At 36.4% G+C, this 19,512-nt stretch overlaps 2 protein-coding genes across 2 annotated transcripts; one reads left to right on the top strand and one right to left on the bottom strand.

The window, feature by feature from the left end:
- Window positions 1-2,353: 2,353 nt before the first annotated feature.
- prrt4 (proline-rich transmembrane protein 4) lies at window positions 2,354-8,183 on the top strand. The gene is made up of 3 exons (XM_015381897.1): window positions 2,354-2,478; window positions 2,682-3,565; window positions 6,110-8,183. Exons 2-3 carry the CDS (start codon window positions 2,773-2,775, stop codon window positions 8,155-8,157), a joined length of 2,841 nt encoding a protein of 946 aa, XP_015237383.1. The 5' UTR covers window positions 2,354-2,478; window positions 2,682-2,772; the 3' UTR covers window positions 8,158-8,183.
- Window positions 8,184-10,337: 2,154 nt separating this feature from the next.
- Window positions 10,338-19,309, bottom strand: impdh1 (IMP (inosine 5'-monophosphate) dehydrogenase 1). The gene is made up of 16 exons (XM_015381896.1): window positions 18,615-19,309; window positions 18,010-18,108; window positions 17,444-17,492; window positions 16,401-16,502; window positions 15,974-16,048; window positions 15,608-15,814; window positions 15,388-15,475; window positions 15,112-15,311; window positions 13,917-14,007; window positions 13,734-13,829; window positions 13,458-13,601; window positions 13,083-13,224; window positions 11,829-11,972; window positions 11,665-11,748; window positions 11,407-11,423; window positions 10,338-11,308 (listed from the first exon to the last, which is right to left on the bottom strand). The coding sequence occupies exons 1-16, from the start codon at window positions 18,851-18,853 to the stop codon at window positions 11,205-11,207; spliced, it is 1,881 nt and encodes a 626-aa protein (XP_015237382.1). The 5' UTR covers window positions 18,854-19,309; the 3' UTR covers window positions 10,338-11,204.
- Window positions 19,310-19,512: the final 203 nt, after the last annotated feature.

Below are 19,512 nucleotides of genomic sequence, written 5' to 3'. Positions count from 1 at the left end.
ATGGATGTGCAGCCGACAAATCTGCAGCAACTGTGTGATGCCATCATGTCAATATGGACCAAACTCCCCGAGGAATGCTTCCAGCACCTTGTTGAATCTATGCCACCAAGAATTGAGGCAGTTCTGAAGGCAAAAGGGGGTCAAACCCGTTACTAGCATGGGGTACCTAATAAAGTGGCCGGTGAGTGTATGTCTTCCAAAATTAAACTAAACAAGAAAATTTTCAATTGAAATCAAATTTCACAAAGCAGAATTAAATTCTCATAACCCCATGGTCAGTCACACATCCATAGTTTATTTTATTGTAAGATGTTGGTTTATTTTATTGTGAGAACATTCCTACAAACTTAAAAATATCAGAATTATGTCAACCACTTAATCATTACCCTGCTTGGGTACCCATTCTGAACATATTTAAGATGGAAGCCTGCTGTCATATAATATACTATACTTGCTGTCACCCAGTGAGTTACTGTATCTACCTGGTGTCGTAGCTTTGAATTATGGTATCTTATAGTTCTAAGAAAATTGATTTGTAAAAAACATAAAGATGATTGTTACTGTTGTATACTCTGGAAAAAAAATTTCCAATCCTGTTAATTATATCTTAAATCATCAGTAGTCAACCTGCGTCTTCTCAAACCAAAAACAACATTTAAAATTCTCTCTGATCTACTTTGTATAATCCAATTAAATTAAATGTAAAAATGCCATGGATGGGAGGTTTTTGTTAGATTATTGGAGCTTTTATACACTTTCTGTGACCTCTGGATCCTTCGTTCAGTGCAGGCATGCCTTTTTCTTTTGCTTGTGAATTTTAAACTGTGTGCCTTGTGGTGACTGTCCTCTTCCCTGCCAGTCAGCAATCCCTGCTGACTGGCCTGTTGGAGGATGATTTGTCTAAACAGAGTCAAGTTGCTTAATGTATCCAGATAGCAAGTGTGAGGCGGCAATAATTTGTCCACGTCCCTCACTGAGCTCATATGTTTGGGCTGTCATTGTTCCTCTCCAGCCTGTTAGTTACGGTTGGCTGAAGCTTTCCTGTGTCCTCATCAGAGAGGGGGTTAATCTCACTCAGCGCTGGGGTGGAACTTCCTATCTGAGTCAGTATTTGATCTGATTTAGCTTCCCTCTCTTGTGGTACTTTTATAATGTGGAAGTAAATGAAAATCATGTTTACTATTTAAATCATATCACATATAGGTAAACTCGGCGATCATTAAGCTTGCATACATTTGTAGTTTGCAATATTTTTGGCTCACATAATAGAAATATTTTCTATGTTTTGTGTCGTAAATGTCTAAGTTTTTTTGGAATTCGGTTTAACATCTCTTTGGATGTTTTTTTTTCTTGAAGCAAGATTACTGTCTCCATTGCCAATGTAGAGTACATTTTTGAAATGCTTTTGAAAGATTAAAAAAAAGATGCAATTATTGTCTGAACTTCATAGTCACTGCTCCAGATGCTTCCAAAGGTATGTGGATCAGAGTCTATTTTAGAAGTATCCCTGGGATTAAATTAGGTCACAAGGTTTCTGGATTCTCCCCAGTGAGGACACATAGCTCACATGGACATATCAGACAGCATTACACATAAGAAAAATGCAGCATTAAAACTAAAACAAACTTCTTCCTCATTTGCATGGACTAATTGCTGCGATCTTAACACATTATTAAATCTTTGTTTGAACACAACAAGATAGAATCACAACCTGCTGTATTTAGGCAACTATCTTGCAAATAGCATTTGACTCATGCTTCAAAAGTTATCCATTGAAAAAAAATTAAACAGCAAGTTTAAACTGTATTTTGACTATCAATAATTTTGCTGAAATTCCAAACAAATTGTAGTGAAATAGATGAATGAGAAAATAAATTTTTTTAAAATAAAAAGATCTGCTATAGACAACAAATTCAACGCTGAGAGATTTTTTATATTCCATAAATCGAACTAAAATATTATCTTTGTACATATGCAAATCAGCAGTTTCTCTTATTAATTATGAATTCATGCTTTGAACTAAATATATAGATGAATTAATTATTTATATGATTTTATGTCTCAGCTAGATGATGCAGCTTCTGCTGTAATTTAAAAAAAAAAAATAAAAGATGCTAATCACTTGGCTAAAGACCATGCAAAGGATGTTATCCTATGTTTGAGTCTTTCCTTTTGCTTGAACTCTCTTTACTCTGCAGGTTTACAATCCATGAATCCAAAAAAGGAGACAACATTCATCTAGATGCTGCTGCAAACATTCTCCCTGTCAGACTTGTCCAGCGGCAGCATGTGGGAGGGGGTTGGCCAGAGGAGGTGGGGTCTGTCCCATGTGTCGACTGGCGGATGAAGAGAAGAGGGGCTGAGCACAGTGAGTATGAAAAGATACAGAGTACAGCGCAGAAAGAGACTGCAGACATGAGGGAGCACAGTGCGATTTATATGCTTGGAAAGGCTGCAGCAGAATGGTCCACTAAGGAGGTAAGAACGCTAAAATCTGAATAAATCCAAGGAAAATAGCTGTCCTTTTTCTTAATATCATTATATTTATAGATCTTTGATTTGTAATTTTGTATATTCCACATAGTGCAGTTTGTGAAAATTTTACAGCAAATACCTTAGCAGTATGTAAAGACCGACCTGATTGTGTTGAAGGTGTCATTTGTCCTTTAACTCTCTTCTAGGTTTGTCTCAAACTAAATCCTTTGGATCCTGATGTTTTTGGTCCAAACATGTGAAACAGACAACAATCGGTGAAGCTTGCAGACCCTCAGCATGGGATCTCTGTGGAATATTTATTTGCTTTTAACCCTTTCACTCCCTCTCTCACTTCATGGAGCTGCTATAACTGAAGAACATGCAAAAGAAAGACGTGAGATAGACAACGACAAGGCAAGACGGTTTCTTACAGAGCCCCCAGAGAAAAGTCGCCAATCAAGTATTTCACCAGACAAGTTTATGTTTGAACCTGAGAATCTTGACTTTCCCACTCATCCCTTGAGTTGGCCCTCATCATCATCTGAGGACTTGGACAGGCAAGGTGTGATTGGTGAATACAGTGACTTCCAAGGAGCTATTGAGGAGTCTGTCTATCATTCCAGTGATGGAGTACTAACATCAAGACCTTCAGACCCTCTGTCAGAGGACACTAACCTCATGGAGAGTGTACAAACATCCAGCTCTGCCGTAGAAAAGGCTCCACAAAATCCTACAAAGGAGCAAATACTTAACTTTTGGTCAAATCAGAGAAGCAGAGTTCCAACAGAGCATCCTGCAAAAATACAAGAGGAGCCAACACTGACAACACTGGAGAGTCCCAATTCCAATATTAATTTTCCTATGCCTTTTTCTGACTCCAATATGTCAGTCATACCTGATTGGAACTCAACCTCATCACCATTGATTAAACAGAATAACAACCCCGAGCACAAAACTTCATCAACAACAACAAACAATGGGGGATGGACTAAAAGCATTCCCATATCCACACAGGGAAACCAAATTGGCACAAATCATTCCACTGATACCATTTTTATCAAAAAGACAGACAGAATGCAGGGAACTATAGGTAAGAGTCATTTTTTAAGTTCACAGAAAATAGATTAAAGAGATAACTAGTACTACTTGTAATATCTGTCTTTTTATAATTAGCAGAGTTACCACATTTCATCCATGCAGCAGAGTTTATGTGTCACTATATGCTTGTCTTTCCTTCACATAAGTATTCCCACTTCATTGACTTTCCCAAATGTAATTGCTTTCATAATACGTACCTGTGCATTATTCACTGTTAAAGTTTATTGGAAAATGTGTTGATCAGATACCACATGTGTTTTTATATTGAACTAATATCAATATTTGTATATAAAAATGTGAGCATTTTTAATGTGTTTTGGCATTAAGGCCACATGAATACTTTACACAGATAAAACATTCCTTAAAAAAATGCAATAATTGTAACATTATCTTGTTTTTGATCCAGTATAGCTAGACGTCTTGGACTAAATATGCTAAATGAACAATTAAACCTTAAAAAGCAATTTATGTATCACTACAGCATATTTAACAAGGATTTGTTGCGTTAAAGAATTTCTTTGCGTTACTTTTAACCACTAGGCTTTTTCTTTCATCATAAATCTATTAGTTAGTCTTTCCTTCACATAATTATTCCCAATACATCCACTTGCCCAGATGTAATTGCTTTCATAATACATACCTGTACATCAGTCAAGTTTATTGGAAAATGTGGTGATCAGATGCCACATACCAGTATTTACTGTAAGCAGTCCCCATAGCAATCACTTGTTGAGGGAGTTTTGTGTCAACAGGCAACTTAACTAAATAGGAATGTATGCTTTTTCACACACTTGCATGTCTTAGTATGATAATGTCTTTTTTTGGTTTGCTTTGTGATTAAGCCAAATGCAGTTTGGTTCAAATCTAATGATACTCAGAACACAAAAGAAGCTTTACATAAATCCTTTTAAAAGAAATTGGCAAAATTACCACCACTTTTTTTCTTAGTGATGTGCTGTGTTGTCACAGTGTCTTTGCTTTTAAATGAGGTCAGTAAGTAGGATGCATTTCATTTTTAAACCAGCTAGTTGAGTCACCTGGTTTACATATCATAAGCATTATTTCATGATTATGAAGAGATACAGTACTTCTCCCCTTGTCCACATATTCAATCAGTTAAAGCTAATTGACCACCTAATCTGATTCTCATATATAGCAGAGCACATCTTGACTTTTCTTAATAACAGCCTCCCCAAAAGAAAACAGTAATCAGGTCAGTACTGGCTAATCAACCAATTACTCTCCCTCAGTCACATTCACATGAACAGCAATGCACACAACTTGCTCTTGCTCTCATTTCACTTTGTGTGACCCACTTAGAGCTTCCCAGTTACAAGCCTGCTCTGTTTTATTATGGATTAACTTCACACATACACCGACTGTTCACTGCGGATCTATTTTTTTTTAAAGCCGTCAGATAAATAACATGTTATCTTGAGCTGCTTTGTTTTCTTTACTAATCTAACTGATACAAAAATTTAGTTATTATTCACAGAGGTAATCTATACAAAAAAGCAAAGCAATACAACACAATCAGATAACCAATAAAATCAAGTAGCGCTTTTAGTCACAATGGTGTTTTAGCATGGTAAAATGCTCTTAAAAGCAATGCTCTGCAATTTTTATTTTTGTGTTGCTTTTTCTGTTTTTCAAGCTCTCAACATGAAACCATTTCTTTATTTTATTTCGCCTACAAAACAGGTATACAGTAAAAAACCAAGTGTTACTTTAACACCTACAGAGTTGAATATAACTCTTGTTTTAGATAACGTTTGGTCCCACTCCATATTCCTTTAAAATTTGCTCTATAGCCAGTGTCAGATTTTTAGAGTTAATTTTACTCATATTAGTATCAAAATCAAGAAGACCGCTTAGAGACTTGCAGGTAATTGACACCGTACATAGTAAAAGTTACACTGCATGGCTGTCAAATCTTACACTAATTAACTCCAACACTTGATTAGATTTACACTCAGTATTGTTGTAAATATGTAATTTAGAGTTAAATAGGTTAACTGAAATCTTAGCATCCAATTTTTGCTGTGTATGAGTCTTGGAGGTTTAAGCCAATGGCAAGCCATTTTATGCTCAAACTAATTTTACAAAATAAGAGTTTACGAACATTCCTTCACAGCAATGACAAAAACTCATTAACAGTGATAAAAAATGGTTAATCACGGTTGTAGCCACTAAGGATTGCTCAATAGTTGTTAGATTTAGGCACCAGTTATATTTTCACATAATGTCAAGTTGGTATAAACGGGTTATGTTTTTATATTGAAATAAGAAAAGAAATACTGAAAGGTTTAAGATGTTTTTTTTTTTTTTATAAAAAAGGGGAATATTTTGTAGTGTTTTGGCATTAAGGCCACATGAATACTTCAGACAGATCAAAAGTTCCTTACAAAATGCAAAAATATTGCAAAAATATCATCTTGTTCTGATGACCCCGATATAAATGAATAATGAATGAATTACTTTTAAAAAGTAAAAAGTGAATAATCCTTTCCCGTATCACAATGTCTTCTTTTTGCAGATGAATCCAGGAAAGACAGCCTGAATATCCCAAAGGCCACCAATATACTGTTGCTCGAGGGTAACATGGATATATCCACCACACCGTGTAAAACATCAGATCAGTCCTGGACTCCCACCTACCCAGAAGATTTTGCACCAAGTGAACCCTTGCTGCCCTCTTTGGCTCTCAGCCCTGCCATGTTGGTACCTCTGTATTCCGACTGGAACTCGGCCTTTGCAACATGGGGATTTGCGTGGGAAGCACACATCTACTGTATGGGATCTGCCTTCACGTTGATTTGTTTAATCTCTGTGGTTTGCCTGCTTGGCTTGCCTCTACGGTGCCCCCCTGGAGTTGGTTTTTTTATGATGCTACACATTTTTATTCTTGCATTTGCAGGGATCCAAGGTTTCATTTTGTTGTATGACGCTTACAATGCCCAAGATCGTCTTCCCACTCTGGTCACCCAGCTGCTCTCAGAATTACCAATGCCCTGTTTGATAGCAGCCTTCTCCTTGGCCTTCTTCCTTCTGTCCTTGCACACACGGAGCTATCTTTCACTGCGACTTGCTATTTCAACATCATTCTCAGCTTTGCCTAAGCCTTCTCTTTTGCTATGCATTTGCCTGTTGCAGTTTACGATCTCACTAGGATGGGTTGGACTCTTCCAGTTATTCCATAGTCTCCCTACTGTGATAATTTTGATCCCTCAGGGCTTGTTTGTGCTTCTAATCATCTTTCTTTCATTCTCCTACCTCATCTTTTATTGTTTGAAACAAGGAAACACAAAACAAATTTACAGGCTGAGTGACAATGGAGAGAATGGATCACCAGAAGTAGTACGACCTGTACGTTGCCCTTTTTCCAAGGTGGAAGACTGGGATAGAGCAGCAGGAGCTGGGATAGGCAGCTCATTATGCTTGCTAGGATGTGGTGGTTTTCAGCTTTATGGGATACTGCATGCTCTAGGTTTTGGTGGGGTTGTTGGTTTTGGCTTCCAGCCATGGCCTTGGTGGGGCTATCATGTTGGCTGCAGGTGCTGTGAGATTGGAGTGTGTCTAGGTTTGTCCATTATCGGAACATATCCTGTGTTCTGTAACACCAGCTCTTCTCTGAAAACTATAAGCAACCCTAGGCCAGGATCCTGGTCCCGTCTGTCCTGTAGCTCCCCTTTGCAAGAAAACGGTGGGGCCTCACTGGAGGAAGCAAACTCACTGGCCCTCTCCACTCATGAGCCATGGTGCCAGGTTAAGCAGGAAAAGCTGGTGGTGTGTGATGTCAACACCAAGGAGCAGTCAGAGACTCTTGCTCTTTGCTCAGTGATTGACAATCCCACAAATGATGTTGGTTGCGCAGACAATTACAGCTTAAGCCACAGTACTTTACCTTTACATACACCTCAAAACCCACCAGAAGGTACAGATAGTGACTCTACTGGGGACCTCCGACCTCCATCTCCCATAGACCTGTCCCGCAGTATAGACCAAGCTCTTTTTAGTGAGTCCTTATTTTCTCACAGCATTTTTAGTCCACAAAGACTGTTTCATACTTCCTCAAGTGTTTCATTGAGCTCTCCGGACCAAGTTACATTAAACCAAGGGCCCAAATGTGTTGGAGATACTCTATACCGTGCCTCATCTTGTGGAGACGTGGATCAAGAGAATGCAAAGTCCTGTACCAGGGCTTGTCAACCACATGCAAGTTTGCTCTCTCACAGGAAAACACCAATACCAAGAGATCAAATTGACTGGAAAGGAAGCATAAGTGGTTCAACCCATGGTTTGTGCAACTATTCAAAACAAACAGGAAAGTTGCGTTCAAATTCGTGGACAAACAGGGGCCAAAGCAACTTTCCAAGAGCAATACCTTCTCTGTCTTATCACCGAAGATACAGAACTCTAAGCATGGCCTCCCAGGACAGTCAGGCCTCTGGCCGAATAGCAGGAACTAAGCAGCTCAGTGAAAGCAAACAGCTGGAATGGGATATGACTGTACAAGCAGAGTTTGTTAATGTATGTAAACAAATTGATGCCCTGAGTATGTGCAGTGACACCATTGAATTGTAATAGAATTGAATGCTTCAGGTAAAGAACAGATGATACTGTAGAGAGGTTTTGAAAAAAAAAAAAAAAAATATATATATATATATATATATATATATATATATATATATATATATATATATATATAAATATCACCCATATTGTAGGTAGAATTGATATAACTGATTCCAGGCGGCCTGGTGAATTATCTGTAAATAATGTTTACATAAACAAAAAGCTTTTGCCGCACCAAAATTGAACTATTCCCATACAGTTCAGAAATCAGATAACAACATTAAACTAAAATCACGTTTAAAGTTATCCTTTAGAAAAATGGATGACAATGGTGTTTTATCTGCAGTACAAATGTAAGGGTTACAATGTAATAACCTTAACACCTCCTTGTAAATTGAGACTGACAAAGAAACTGAAAAAATATTCTGTGACAACCATATGGATATGAAGTGTTCACCATCTCCATGTGACATCATTTTGATACTTTTTCACATTTTATTTTGTTTTATTTATAAATAACTATTGAAATTAGTATAAAGTTACCCCAAAATTGTAAAAAGGTTCCACTAAAGATAATTTAGAAGCTTCACTTAGCTCTTCAATTTATGTAGTGCTTTTTAAAGGTGGTGTTGAATTATCAAAAAACTTCAAGATATTTATAGAAAGCTTTATGTGTTCATGAATTTAAACAATAAATTCAACATTTTTGAATAGTGCCAGTGCTGAAGATCTTACTTTTATAACAAAGATTTTGAATGTTTTGTTTTGTTGTTTTCTACGATTAGCGCACAAATCACCATAAAAATAAAACTTTGTATTTAGAGACAAGTACGAGACAAGTATGTATTAATTTTTATTAGTATTTTTTGCAATCGGAAACAATGATATTCTAAATGCTTTGTTCGAATGTCATAACTGAAATCATATTGTAAAGTGAAATAAAGAAAGCAAAGAAAAAATTATTTTTGACTCTTTTCAGCAAATCTTCAGCCACATAACAAGCAGCAGACATTTGTAGCCATCCAGTAGGTTCACTGTTTATCTTTCTTCACTGCAAAACAACATTACATGATTTAATGTTTGTGGTTTATTTTACTGTCACAAAACTTACATCTCTTCACATATTAGTGTTCAAGTGTTACATGGAAATGCCAAGAAGAACAACAAACTTGCAGAATCATATTGAAGCAGAACACTTGTACGTTTACTAGACATTAGGTAACATTATTATTATCAATTTTGTTATCATGAAGGATAATGAATAATGCATTGTCAGCATTACTGAATACATATTGTAAGATCAACTGGGTATAAAACGACCCCAAAACAACAAAGATAAAGAAGGTGGAGGGCAAACAGCACTGATTGAAGGAAATATGTATTAAAACAAATATGAGTTAAAAGCACAGAGTAAAGACAATAAAATTGACCTGATATTACTTAGAACCTGTGATGACCTACCCTGCTAACTATGTCTCCTGTCCTGTAAAGAACATGATGCTAAAATTTCAAAAACAGAAATTGGGCTGCACTCTTACTGAGCACATTTCAGACCCTTGTTTGCATTGTTTTGAAACCTTTCATCCAGTAGGCTGGTTATTCCAATGTATTCATACTTTCCTTGAGGAAATCAAATCTTTTAGTATGTATTTCAGGTCTCCAACTTTGCAAAAGCGGAAATACATTTTTTAAGCATTTTTTTTCTACCAAAGGTGGCTTTTATTTTGTTTTACATTTATTAACACAATAGAAACCCTAATATGCTGTAAATTATTGGTGTTCCCCCCAACCATTATTAAAACAGATACAGAATCTTCAAAATAAAAACCCAACAGCAAACCACATATATTCCCCTGTCATCAGTATTAGGTTTGATATTTTATTACTTTCATATATTTTGAAATATAATATTAATACTATTTCATCATACATTCAATAGTCTGAACTGAGGTATATTATTATGTATTAGGCTACAACCTATAGGTTAGAAATGAAACATTTTCTTACATAGAAAAACTTTGAAATCACTTAAAATTTCTATATATTCTAATGGTTCTATCATAAGGTAATTTTCTATTTTCTTTGGACAAAAAAATAATAATAATGTTGCAGAAAAGTCAATATAAACAACAACCAAGTAAACTGAAAAGGATGCCAAGATGCAAACATGTCATTAAAAGAGAGGCGCTAGTCACCTGAAGTTGTATATAGTGCCAAAAGGTATTAAATAACAGACTTTAAAAAAACAACAAAACATTATTTTTGCAAACCAATGCATTGACCTTTAATTAATATACAGCTCAAAATAAGTAAAACATTACAAACTGTAAGATAAGACTTTATAATTACAATAACTGGTGGAGTCTGTATGTTTGTGATCTTTTTATATATATTGAGCTTAAATAGACAAATTACAAAGTATTGCTAATAATAGACAATTTGTAGATTATAAACTTTGGTTGATAATAAAAGATAATTAACACTTGAAAACACTGTCTCACTGATGTTTATGTTTGAACTTGCTGGGCTTATACCTTTTTTAACAAAAGAGCATCACAGAGCCCTCTGATGACATCCCTGCTGTTTCTCTAGAATTTGAAACATAATATCTGACTATTCTAATGGACATACTGCATGTATATTGTCAACGCTATAAGATCAATCACAAAACGTCCAGTGACCATATTGTAGTTGATATTTGTTGCACTCTGAGACCAAATGCTCTGTAAACTAATTATAATAGTTTCATGCAATATACTAAAGCAGTGTTGTAGCCGTACCTTGTTTGTTAGAGTATAACTGAATGACTTTTCATTATATCATCAGCAATAAATAACCTACATGTAAAGCATCTGAGGGCATATGTTGTGTAATGAAAAATCCAGCAGATTAGAGCTATAAATGTTTCCAGCCTTCTACTGTTGTGAATACATGAGACAGGCAGAGATTTTACTGGATGGTCTGACTTTCTGTCTTCTATAACTTTGCTCTTTCACCTTATTTTAGTGGAAATAGAGCTATATTTTAAAAATATCAACTTGGTGTCAATCATTTATTCACATGAGTCCATTACATCGACCCAGAGCAGCCGGGGTTGGGACATTTGGTCCTGATCTCGTGTTTCCTCGTCCTCCTGCATCATTGAAGCCACTTCTTGTAACTAGAATTGGCAAAATGAAGTTAATAACATATGTTATTAGTAAAAGTGGTATCATCAACAGGGATGAGGCACAATGATGAAAGTATAAAATTACTTACATGGCACAAAAGAATATCTAACAAGATGGCATAAAAAAGAAGGAAAAATGATTTTTCTGATGTTTCAACAGCAAAATTGTATTCAATGTCTCAAAACACTTTCATGCCAAAGACACATAGTTAAGGAAACAAGAGGAAATAGGTGATGAAAGTCTACACTAAATCAAAAGTTTCCCATTGATGAAATGGACATCTATACACAGTCATAAGAACTTCAAAGCACAGCGAAAGAGGTAGAAAGATCACTGTCATGCTTACGAGTGGAGGCCATGGACTCCTCCCTCCATCTGAGCCGACATGGTTCTCTTCTCAAACCTCAACTCTCCTGAATACATCATAGATCTGGAACGCGACACACAGTCTAAACTTACCAGAGTTCAGACTAATACAAATTCTATATTTATATATGCATTTATACTAACCTCAAAATAGACAAACTTCTGGCCCCAATGTCCTGACAGCCATGCTGTATCCCAGCAATAAGGTAAGGAACAAACTTTTGCACGGAGCCTTTATCTTGAACTGATCCTGAGACCCCTTGAGCCACCTTCACCTTATCTCCCTCACTGGACAAAATGAAGCCACATAGTTAGGTTATATAGAACAGAATAGTTTAGATTTTACTGCCTAGTCCAAAATGTAAACACAAGCTTTCACCAGCCTTTCTATTCTATCAATATTAGCAGGATTGTGAAAGACGAGTTAGTAACACCAAATTAAAAAATCTAATCTACCAGGTACAATTAAAATAAATTTTAATTGCCTCATAGCAAAAATGTGCGTATTTATACTATATGTCATTTATAAAGCTGCTGTCACACTGTTTTCTGTCTTCTCAGCTATGCTGGTGTATAATAAAGCATGTGTTACATGAGTATGAACATGACAAAACAACAAACTAGAGGATTTATTGAAACATTGATCCCTGTCACATCTTGAAAGTATGTGTGTCACATTTGTGTATTTACATCAATTACTTCCCAAGACAGCATCAGGACCTAAGTATTTTGTATTTAAATTTAGGAGGAGTGGTGGCCCAGTGGTTAAGGCACTGCGCTTGGATCTCAGAGGTTCTGAGTTTGAGCCCTACTCCCACAGACTGCCACTCTGGATCCCTGAGCAAGACCCTTAACCCCACACTGCTCCCGGGGCGCTGCACAATGGTGGTCCACTGCTCCCCAAGGGGATGCATTAAATGCAGAGACTTCATTTTGTTGCTTTGTACTTGTGACAGCATGATTACAATGATTATATTCTAAATGTTGACCCATGGGCTTGAAATTGGATTGAAATGCCCCAAAGAGGAATTAATTATTTTAAACAAAATTAAACAGGAAGTAAATTATTGCGATTACTTTCTTTTCTTTTTTAAGCATGCTGGTTAGTGGTGCAACTTTTGATTTGCAGTAGCTTTGTGATCCCTCAGTGCAGTATCCCTTGTATGTCAAATCTTCAATGAAAGAGATTAAAAATTTCACTTTAATGGATAAAATAACAGAATATTTTGCTTCTAATGTACTTCTTCTTGTGATGCTCTGTAAACGAATATCAGCTAAAAGCATATTTGCTAACAGATTTCCCTTCCTTAAGGCTTTTAAGAGGCTTTATCCTATAACAGCCATAGAAAAGCTGCACCATCCTTAGCTACCTAGTACCAGTGTCAAAATTATTCAAACCTGAAATAACGTTTTTGACTGTTATTCTTCTCCATGGCATCCAAGGAGCCCATTCCTCTGTATTTCTTGAGGCGCACGCCATCTGAAAAGAAATATTCTCCAGGAGCCTCTGTGGTTGCTGCTAACAAAGACCCCATCATCACTGATGACAAAAAAGATTGGACAAAAATATGGGATTAAACATTTCGCAAGAATCAGAAAAGTTGTATTTTTTTAGTTTTGTCATGTTTTTGACAAAAAGTCAAAAATAAGACAGTTATGTTAAACATAGTCTAAAGTCAATAGCCTCTTTAGCAAAAGAGGTAAAAACATAATTTCAACATTGAACAGAAAGTAAGTAGGCCTAACAAATATATAAGAGTCCTGCACATGTACCTGTAGATGCTCCCAAGGCAAGAGCTTTCACCACATGCCCTACTGTCTGAATGCCTCCATCAGCAATTACTGGTACTCCAAAACGTCTGGCATACTCTGCAACTTTGTAAACAGATGTTCCTTGGGGTCGTCCGCATGCCATAACTCAGGAAGGAATAAATAACATGAGACAGATGCATACAACTGATGTTTTGGGAAAAAAATATTTTCTGTACAAATATTTTTAAAATTGACAAGTTTACACAAGTTGTCTGAGCTCTTTGGCATTATTCATACCTTCCTGGGTAATGCAGATGGAGCCACATCCCATCCCAACCCTCAGAGCATCCACACCAGCATCTATGAGGTTTTTAGCCTGAGCAGCTGTCACCACTAGAGAGAGGCAGAGAAGCAGGAAAGAGCGGAAAGATGAGCAAAATAAATGTGGTCCAAGATATTTAATACAGAAGGTACACTCACCATTTCCTCCGATTACTTGTAGATCTGGGTACTTCTGTTTAATGTAGTTTATCATATTGATCTGATAGACTGAGTTTCCTTGAGATGAATCCTGTAATCACAAGACGGATTCAGTGAAACAGTCAGTTTAATGACACACACTGTTTGTAAATCTTTTAAAATTATAATAAAATCTAATAAATATTCACAATGAAGACTGTTATAGGTGAAATGAAAAACAACACATTCCCTGATACAAATTTTTTATCTATTTTTTGTTTAACCTTTATTTAACCAGGGGGAAAAATCCCATTTAGATTAAAAACCTCTTTTTTCAAGGGAGTCCTGGTCAAGAGGCCGCACAGTTGCATAAGAAACATAGATACATTAAAATAAATGACAGGTGCATAAAAAGAAACATATCAAGTAAAACAATTACAGATCATTGAGGCTGCTTCAAATTCTTTCAAATAATTAATTCTAAAATTTAAATGATGAAATGTTGTTTCAAGTAAAGGTGGGATGCATCATCAGCACTACAGAACGTCTTTGGAGTAAGATTAGAAAAAATTCCCAGAGTTGGTAACCTACATTTGATGAGGTTGTTCTAAAAGAGTGAGATTTATTTTGTCCATTAGAACCTTCATGACTCTTATAATTGACTAAGGTTAGAAATGCTTGTTTTTTGTGTTTGCATATATTCTGGTCAAAGTGATAAGAAACATTAGTTTAAAAATAAATCATTCAATATATCATCTATTTTTATGAAAGAAAGTAAATAGGGGTATGAAAAAATTCTGGTTGGACTTCAAAGTCCCCCCTTCTTTTGAGTTTTTCACTTTCCTCTTTCAACTTGTGGAAACAGATATTATTAACATTTTAAGAAAGAGAGAGCGAGACTACATACTTTTCATGAAGTTTGATCTTTAACAAGCTAATACAGTAATTCAATTTACACAATGTAATTCCACCATATTTATTTATTTATTTATTTATGTTTAATTTATTTTGTGGCTTAAATAACCATTAAAATATATTAGTTATATGTTTGTGAGTTCAGCCTTACAAATAATAATCATTCATTCCTTGGTTGCCCAAACAGTGTTGGGTCCCACCTGTGCTGGTTCCTGTCCACACTGAGCAGGTGGAAAACCCAGTACAAGCAGGAGGGCATAAACTCCACCAAAGGCTGAACCATATAATATTCCAGACTCACCAGAACAACCACATCCACTCCAGCCTGCATGAGAAGATCCAATCTGTATTTGTCATCCTCCCGGGTCCCAATAGCAGCTCCACACAGCAGCTGTTTGCGAGAATCCTTGGAAGCCAGAGGATAATCTCTGTTCTTCTTTAGGTCAGTTCTTGCTATAATGGAAACAAGCTCGTCGTTGTCGTTTACAATTGGAAGCTTACCTGAAAGAGACAGGTTTACATATCAGTACAAAAAGATATGGTTTTGATCATTCAAGAAATTTTCTTTAAGAATAACCTTTCTTGCTTCGCTGCAGTATGTCGTTAGCTTCTTTCAGAGTGACTCCAGCTGGTGCAACAACAAGGTCTTCCCTTTTTGTCATTGTCTGTATCGGCAAATATTCAAAATGCAAAGGGTTACTGTTTGTACTGTATGCCTGGTTCGATAAGATCATCATACCTGTAACATTTTGCTAAATAAAATAATATTTTTTTCCCAATCACAGCTTCACACCCACCTCTTCCAGAAGTTTTTCATAATCCTTCTCGGACAAAAAGTCTATATCTCTGGAAGTCACAATGCCAACCAACTTGCTTCCCATCTTGCCTGTTTGCGTCACCGGGATTCCAGAGAAACCATGACGTCTCTTAGCTTCAAACACATCCCCCACTGTGTGATGAGGACTCATTACCACTGGGTCTGTGATGAAGCCTTGCTCAAATTTCTGGCAAATCAAAACACATTTGTATTTATTGACTAACTCCAGTCCATTTTATAGCATATATACCGGTATAGCATTTTTTATGAACATCCAAAGCTAGTGTTTCCCTAATACACATTTTATCTTTATATTGAAAATTCAAGTCTGCATCTCTAAATTTACCTTAACTCTTCGCACTTCATTGGCCTGGAATTCAGCAGTGCAGTTGTGATGGATTATTCCAATCCCACCCATCAGCTAACAGCACCCATATGAAAATTAAAAAAAGTAAACAACCCATTAGATAACACTGAAAATTTAATTCCTGTCACTAAACAGGTCAGTGGCATATTTCAATTATAGCTTTGGCCCTCAGAGACATGTGTCCTTCATCCAATACAACAAATGTAAGTCCACTCAAAGATATATATCACTGTAAGCCATAATGAATGGAAATATACAGTACAAATACATCAAACTGGGTGAAAGGATTCCATGCAGTATGATTTTCACTTTTCAAATTAAATCCAAATACATTTTTTTAACTGATGCCCCAATGTTTTGAGATTCACAGTTATGCACAGTTCGTATGTTTAAAGTATATACTCACTGCCATGGCAATAGCCATGGATGACTCCGTGACTGTATCCATGGGTGAGGAAATGAGAGGTGTTTTTAGAGTGATTTTTCTTGTCAGTGCTGAAGTCATATCCTTTAAAATAAAACATGGAAATTAAAATGTAACTTTTACAAACTGCAATCTGTTAAGCTTAAAAGCCTGTTTAGACACATTAAAGGCTTATAGTGCTGAGTCTAGTTCCTAAGTGCTGAAAGACACAGGTGTGTATATGTGTTTTGAACACCTGCTAAGGGGCAACCACCCATGTGACTAGGCATGAAATTAATTTAATGTCCCAGCAGAGTTTTAAAATAGGTTAAGTGGAATAAACAACCTAATGCTTGTTTGTTTGCTACCAGAAACCTAAAAAGAATCTAATATAAGCAAGAATCTACTTGCAGTCCTGTTTTAGTATGTTCACATTTATTTTAGTCATAAAAACTTTATTGCAAAGTCAGTGGTTATAACTAAGGTGCATAATGGAATTAGAAAGATTCCATTATGCATTATGCTTTAAAAAAAAAGAAAATTTAGGATTTTTTTTTTCTCTATAATTGTTAAACACATTCGGTTCAATATTAATTGTTGTTATTTCAGCACTTCTTCTCCAACACTTTCAGAAGATGGCCATTTAAAAATAGGTGAGTTTGCAGTTGAACCATTCCCTTTTCATTTTGTTTTTGAATCTTATCTCAGACTTGTGTTGACTATTCCTTGTTTTTTACTGTTTTAATAAATAATTTACTTCAACAAATCTTTCAAGTAACTGTGTTCATACTAGGATATGATACACAAGTGGACTCCATCATTTACTAACTGGATAACTTCTGAAGGGAGGTGGTTGCCCTGTGTATCATTATAGGGGGATCGGTGTATAGGGGGCTAGTTTGCTCTATAAATATAATTTCAAATACATTAATGTTTATGGTGAAAATGTTGCAAAGTAAGACGTCTGACGACTCTGAATGTTTTGTCAAAGATCTGCAAGAAGTAATGTTTTGCCTGTGAAAAGTCATACATGTGAAGTTACTCACCACCTCATCAGAAGTAAAATCTATAAAACCAGGGAGGATAAGAAAGTCACTGTACAAGGAAAGAAAGGAGAAAATATTAATATTATTTATAACAACAATAAAACAAATTTGAATCATGTGTAGCTGTTTCCAGGGAGTATATATATATATATATACACAATATAAATAAATTAATTTTTATATTGTATATATAATTTTATAACAAATAAAAACAAGTTTGATCGCTTTTCTTTAATTATAACTACCACTATGTATGTGTAATCAACCTGATGTTTCAACACACACACAAATACACACCGACTAAAAACCCACTAACACCATTACACACAAAAATACAAACCCAACACGCTTTTAAATGATGCAATACCACTCAGAATCCCTGAAAGTACTACTCCTGACTTTAATCCTCCATTTAAAGCCTAAGCAGATGTGTCATCACTGCAAGTTTTAGCTGTCATAAAAGTCATCACTAAGTCTGTGTTTCCTGTGGGTTGAAGTGCTGTGGAAATCATTAGTTTAGTTTTATCAGTAAGTTAGCAGCTTGTATATTTGAATGAAGGTCTTACTTGTATGTCAGCCCATCTCCAACAGCAAACAATTGTTGTGCTGTAAGTCCATCATCGGGAACATAACCTGTTCCTCCACTGATCAAGTAGTCGGCCGAGCTGAAACATAAACACATGAACATTTCACATCCTTACAAATAATAGCTGCAATACGGTATGGATTATTAATCTCTAATACTTGGTAGAAGTAGAAACAAAGTGAAGCTGATAAACATCAATGCGTATTTCGCTCTAAATCATTCAAACTCATAAAAATCTGAGGAATTTGATTGAAGGTGTCTCAAATTAAAACCAAATTAAATCTAAAATTAATATTTCCCCTTATTTGGTGTAAATATTTTCATCCTGACCTCTGGGTAAATCATGTTGCTGCTAGATCAGGAGTGCAGACAGGAAATGCTATCAAAAGGAGCATAACACCGTCAATGGAAACTCCTATATACTCATGACGGCAGCACAGCAGGTAAGAGGATTTGGTTGACTGCCAAGGTTGCAGGTAAATAGGCTTGGAAAGGGGAAGAGGTTGTTGCCAATAGAAAGTGAGAATATTTCATTCGCTTGTTAGTCATGTTTTCATGTTTTAGAGCAATAGTGTGGACACTAACCTCTCCAGTTCATATCCAGCCTGGATTCGTGTGGCGCTGTACCTCTGGGCTGCAGTCTCATGCCCATGTCCATATGATGCTGGATGGGCATGAGCTAGGAAGGAGTGCTGAGACTGCTCCCCTTCTCTGTTTGAGACTCGAGGCCTTGCTGGTTCCATGTCTCCTACAATCCTTCTATAGTCAATTTGGTAATTGTCCCTCTCACTCTCTCCGAAGCGGTCATAACCATGACCATCCATCTCTTGGAAATCCAGCTCTGTGATCTCCACACACACACACACTGCTCTTCAGACCTTCTGCATACAATTAAAATCACACCGTTGCACTCCAAGTAAACATCGGCAGATCTCAAGAGAGGCACTCAGTGCGTTGGTTAGTTATATGATCTCATTAACAGGGACGGTTTGATTAGATGTGCACACCAGGAAACTAGTTCTTCTTGCCAGTTGTGTTGATCTCTGAGTAGCAGTTAAACCATAACCTCAGGTATTAAAGTTTGTAGGAACATATGTGCAGTTAAAAAGGCAGATTAAGCAGCACTGAAATATCCCTTAAAAAGAAGTTGAGAACGACCAGCAGAGTTTATAATTCAGCTTGAAAGTGATCCTTACATGGAAGGCACAAAGGTCATCAAGCAGGGTAAAGAGTTCTAGGATGATTTCATCTATGAAGGGATGCTCCTGCTTCAGGCATTGAGAAGTTGAGTTGGTCTTGCTTGTTTTCCCTCAAGGCTGGGAGCTTCTTTGCACTCTGTTCCCCTGATGGCTGCTGAGCTCTGTTTCAGACTGTAGCAGACGTCACTCTCCCACAAAGAGGATTGGGAGCATTAAAGCAGGGTGGGGTGGGGTGAGATAGGTGTGTAGGGTGGAGGGAGGGAGCCGCACCAAGGATAAAGGAT

The sequence above is a fragment of the Cyprinodon variegatus genome, unplaced genomic scaffold (assembly GCF_000732505.1).
Source record: "Cyprinodon variegatus isolate N-32 unplaced genomic scaffold, C_variegatus-1.0 Scaffold244, whole genome shotgun sequence".
NCBI classification, from domain to species: Eukaryota; Metazoa; Chordata; class Actinopteri; order Cyprinodontiformes; family Cyprinodontidae; genus Cyprinodon; species Cyprinodon variegatus.
Note: the sequence above shows the minus strand (reverse complement) of the source record. Positions and strands in the feature narration are given on the sequence as shown.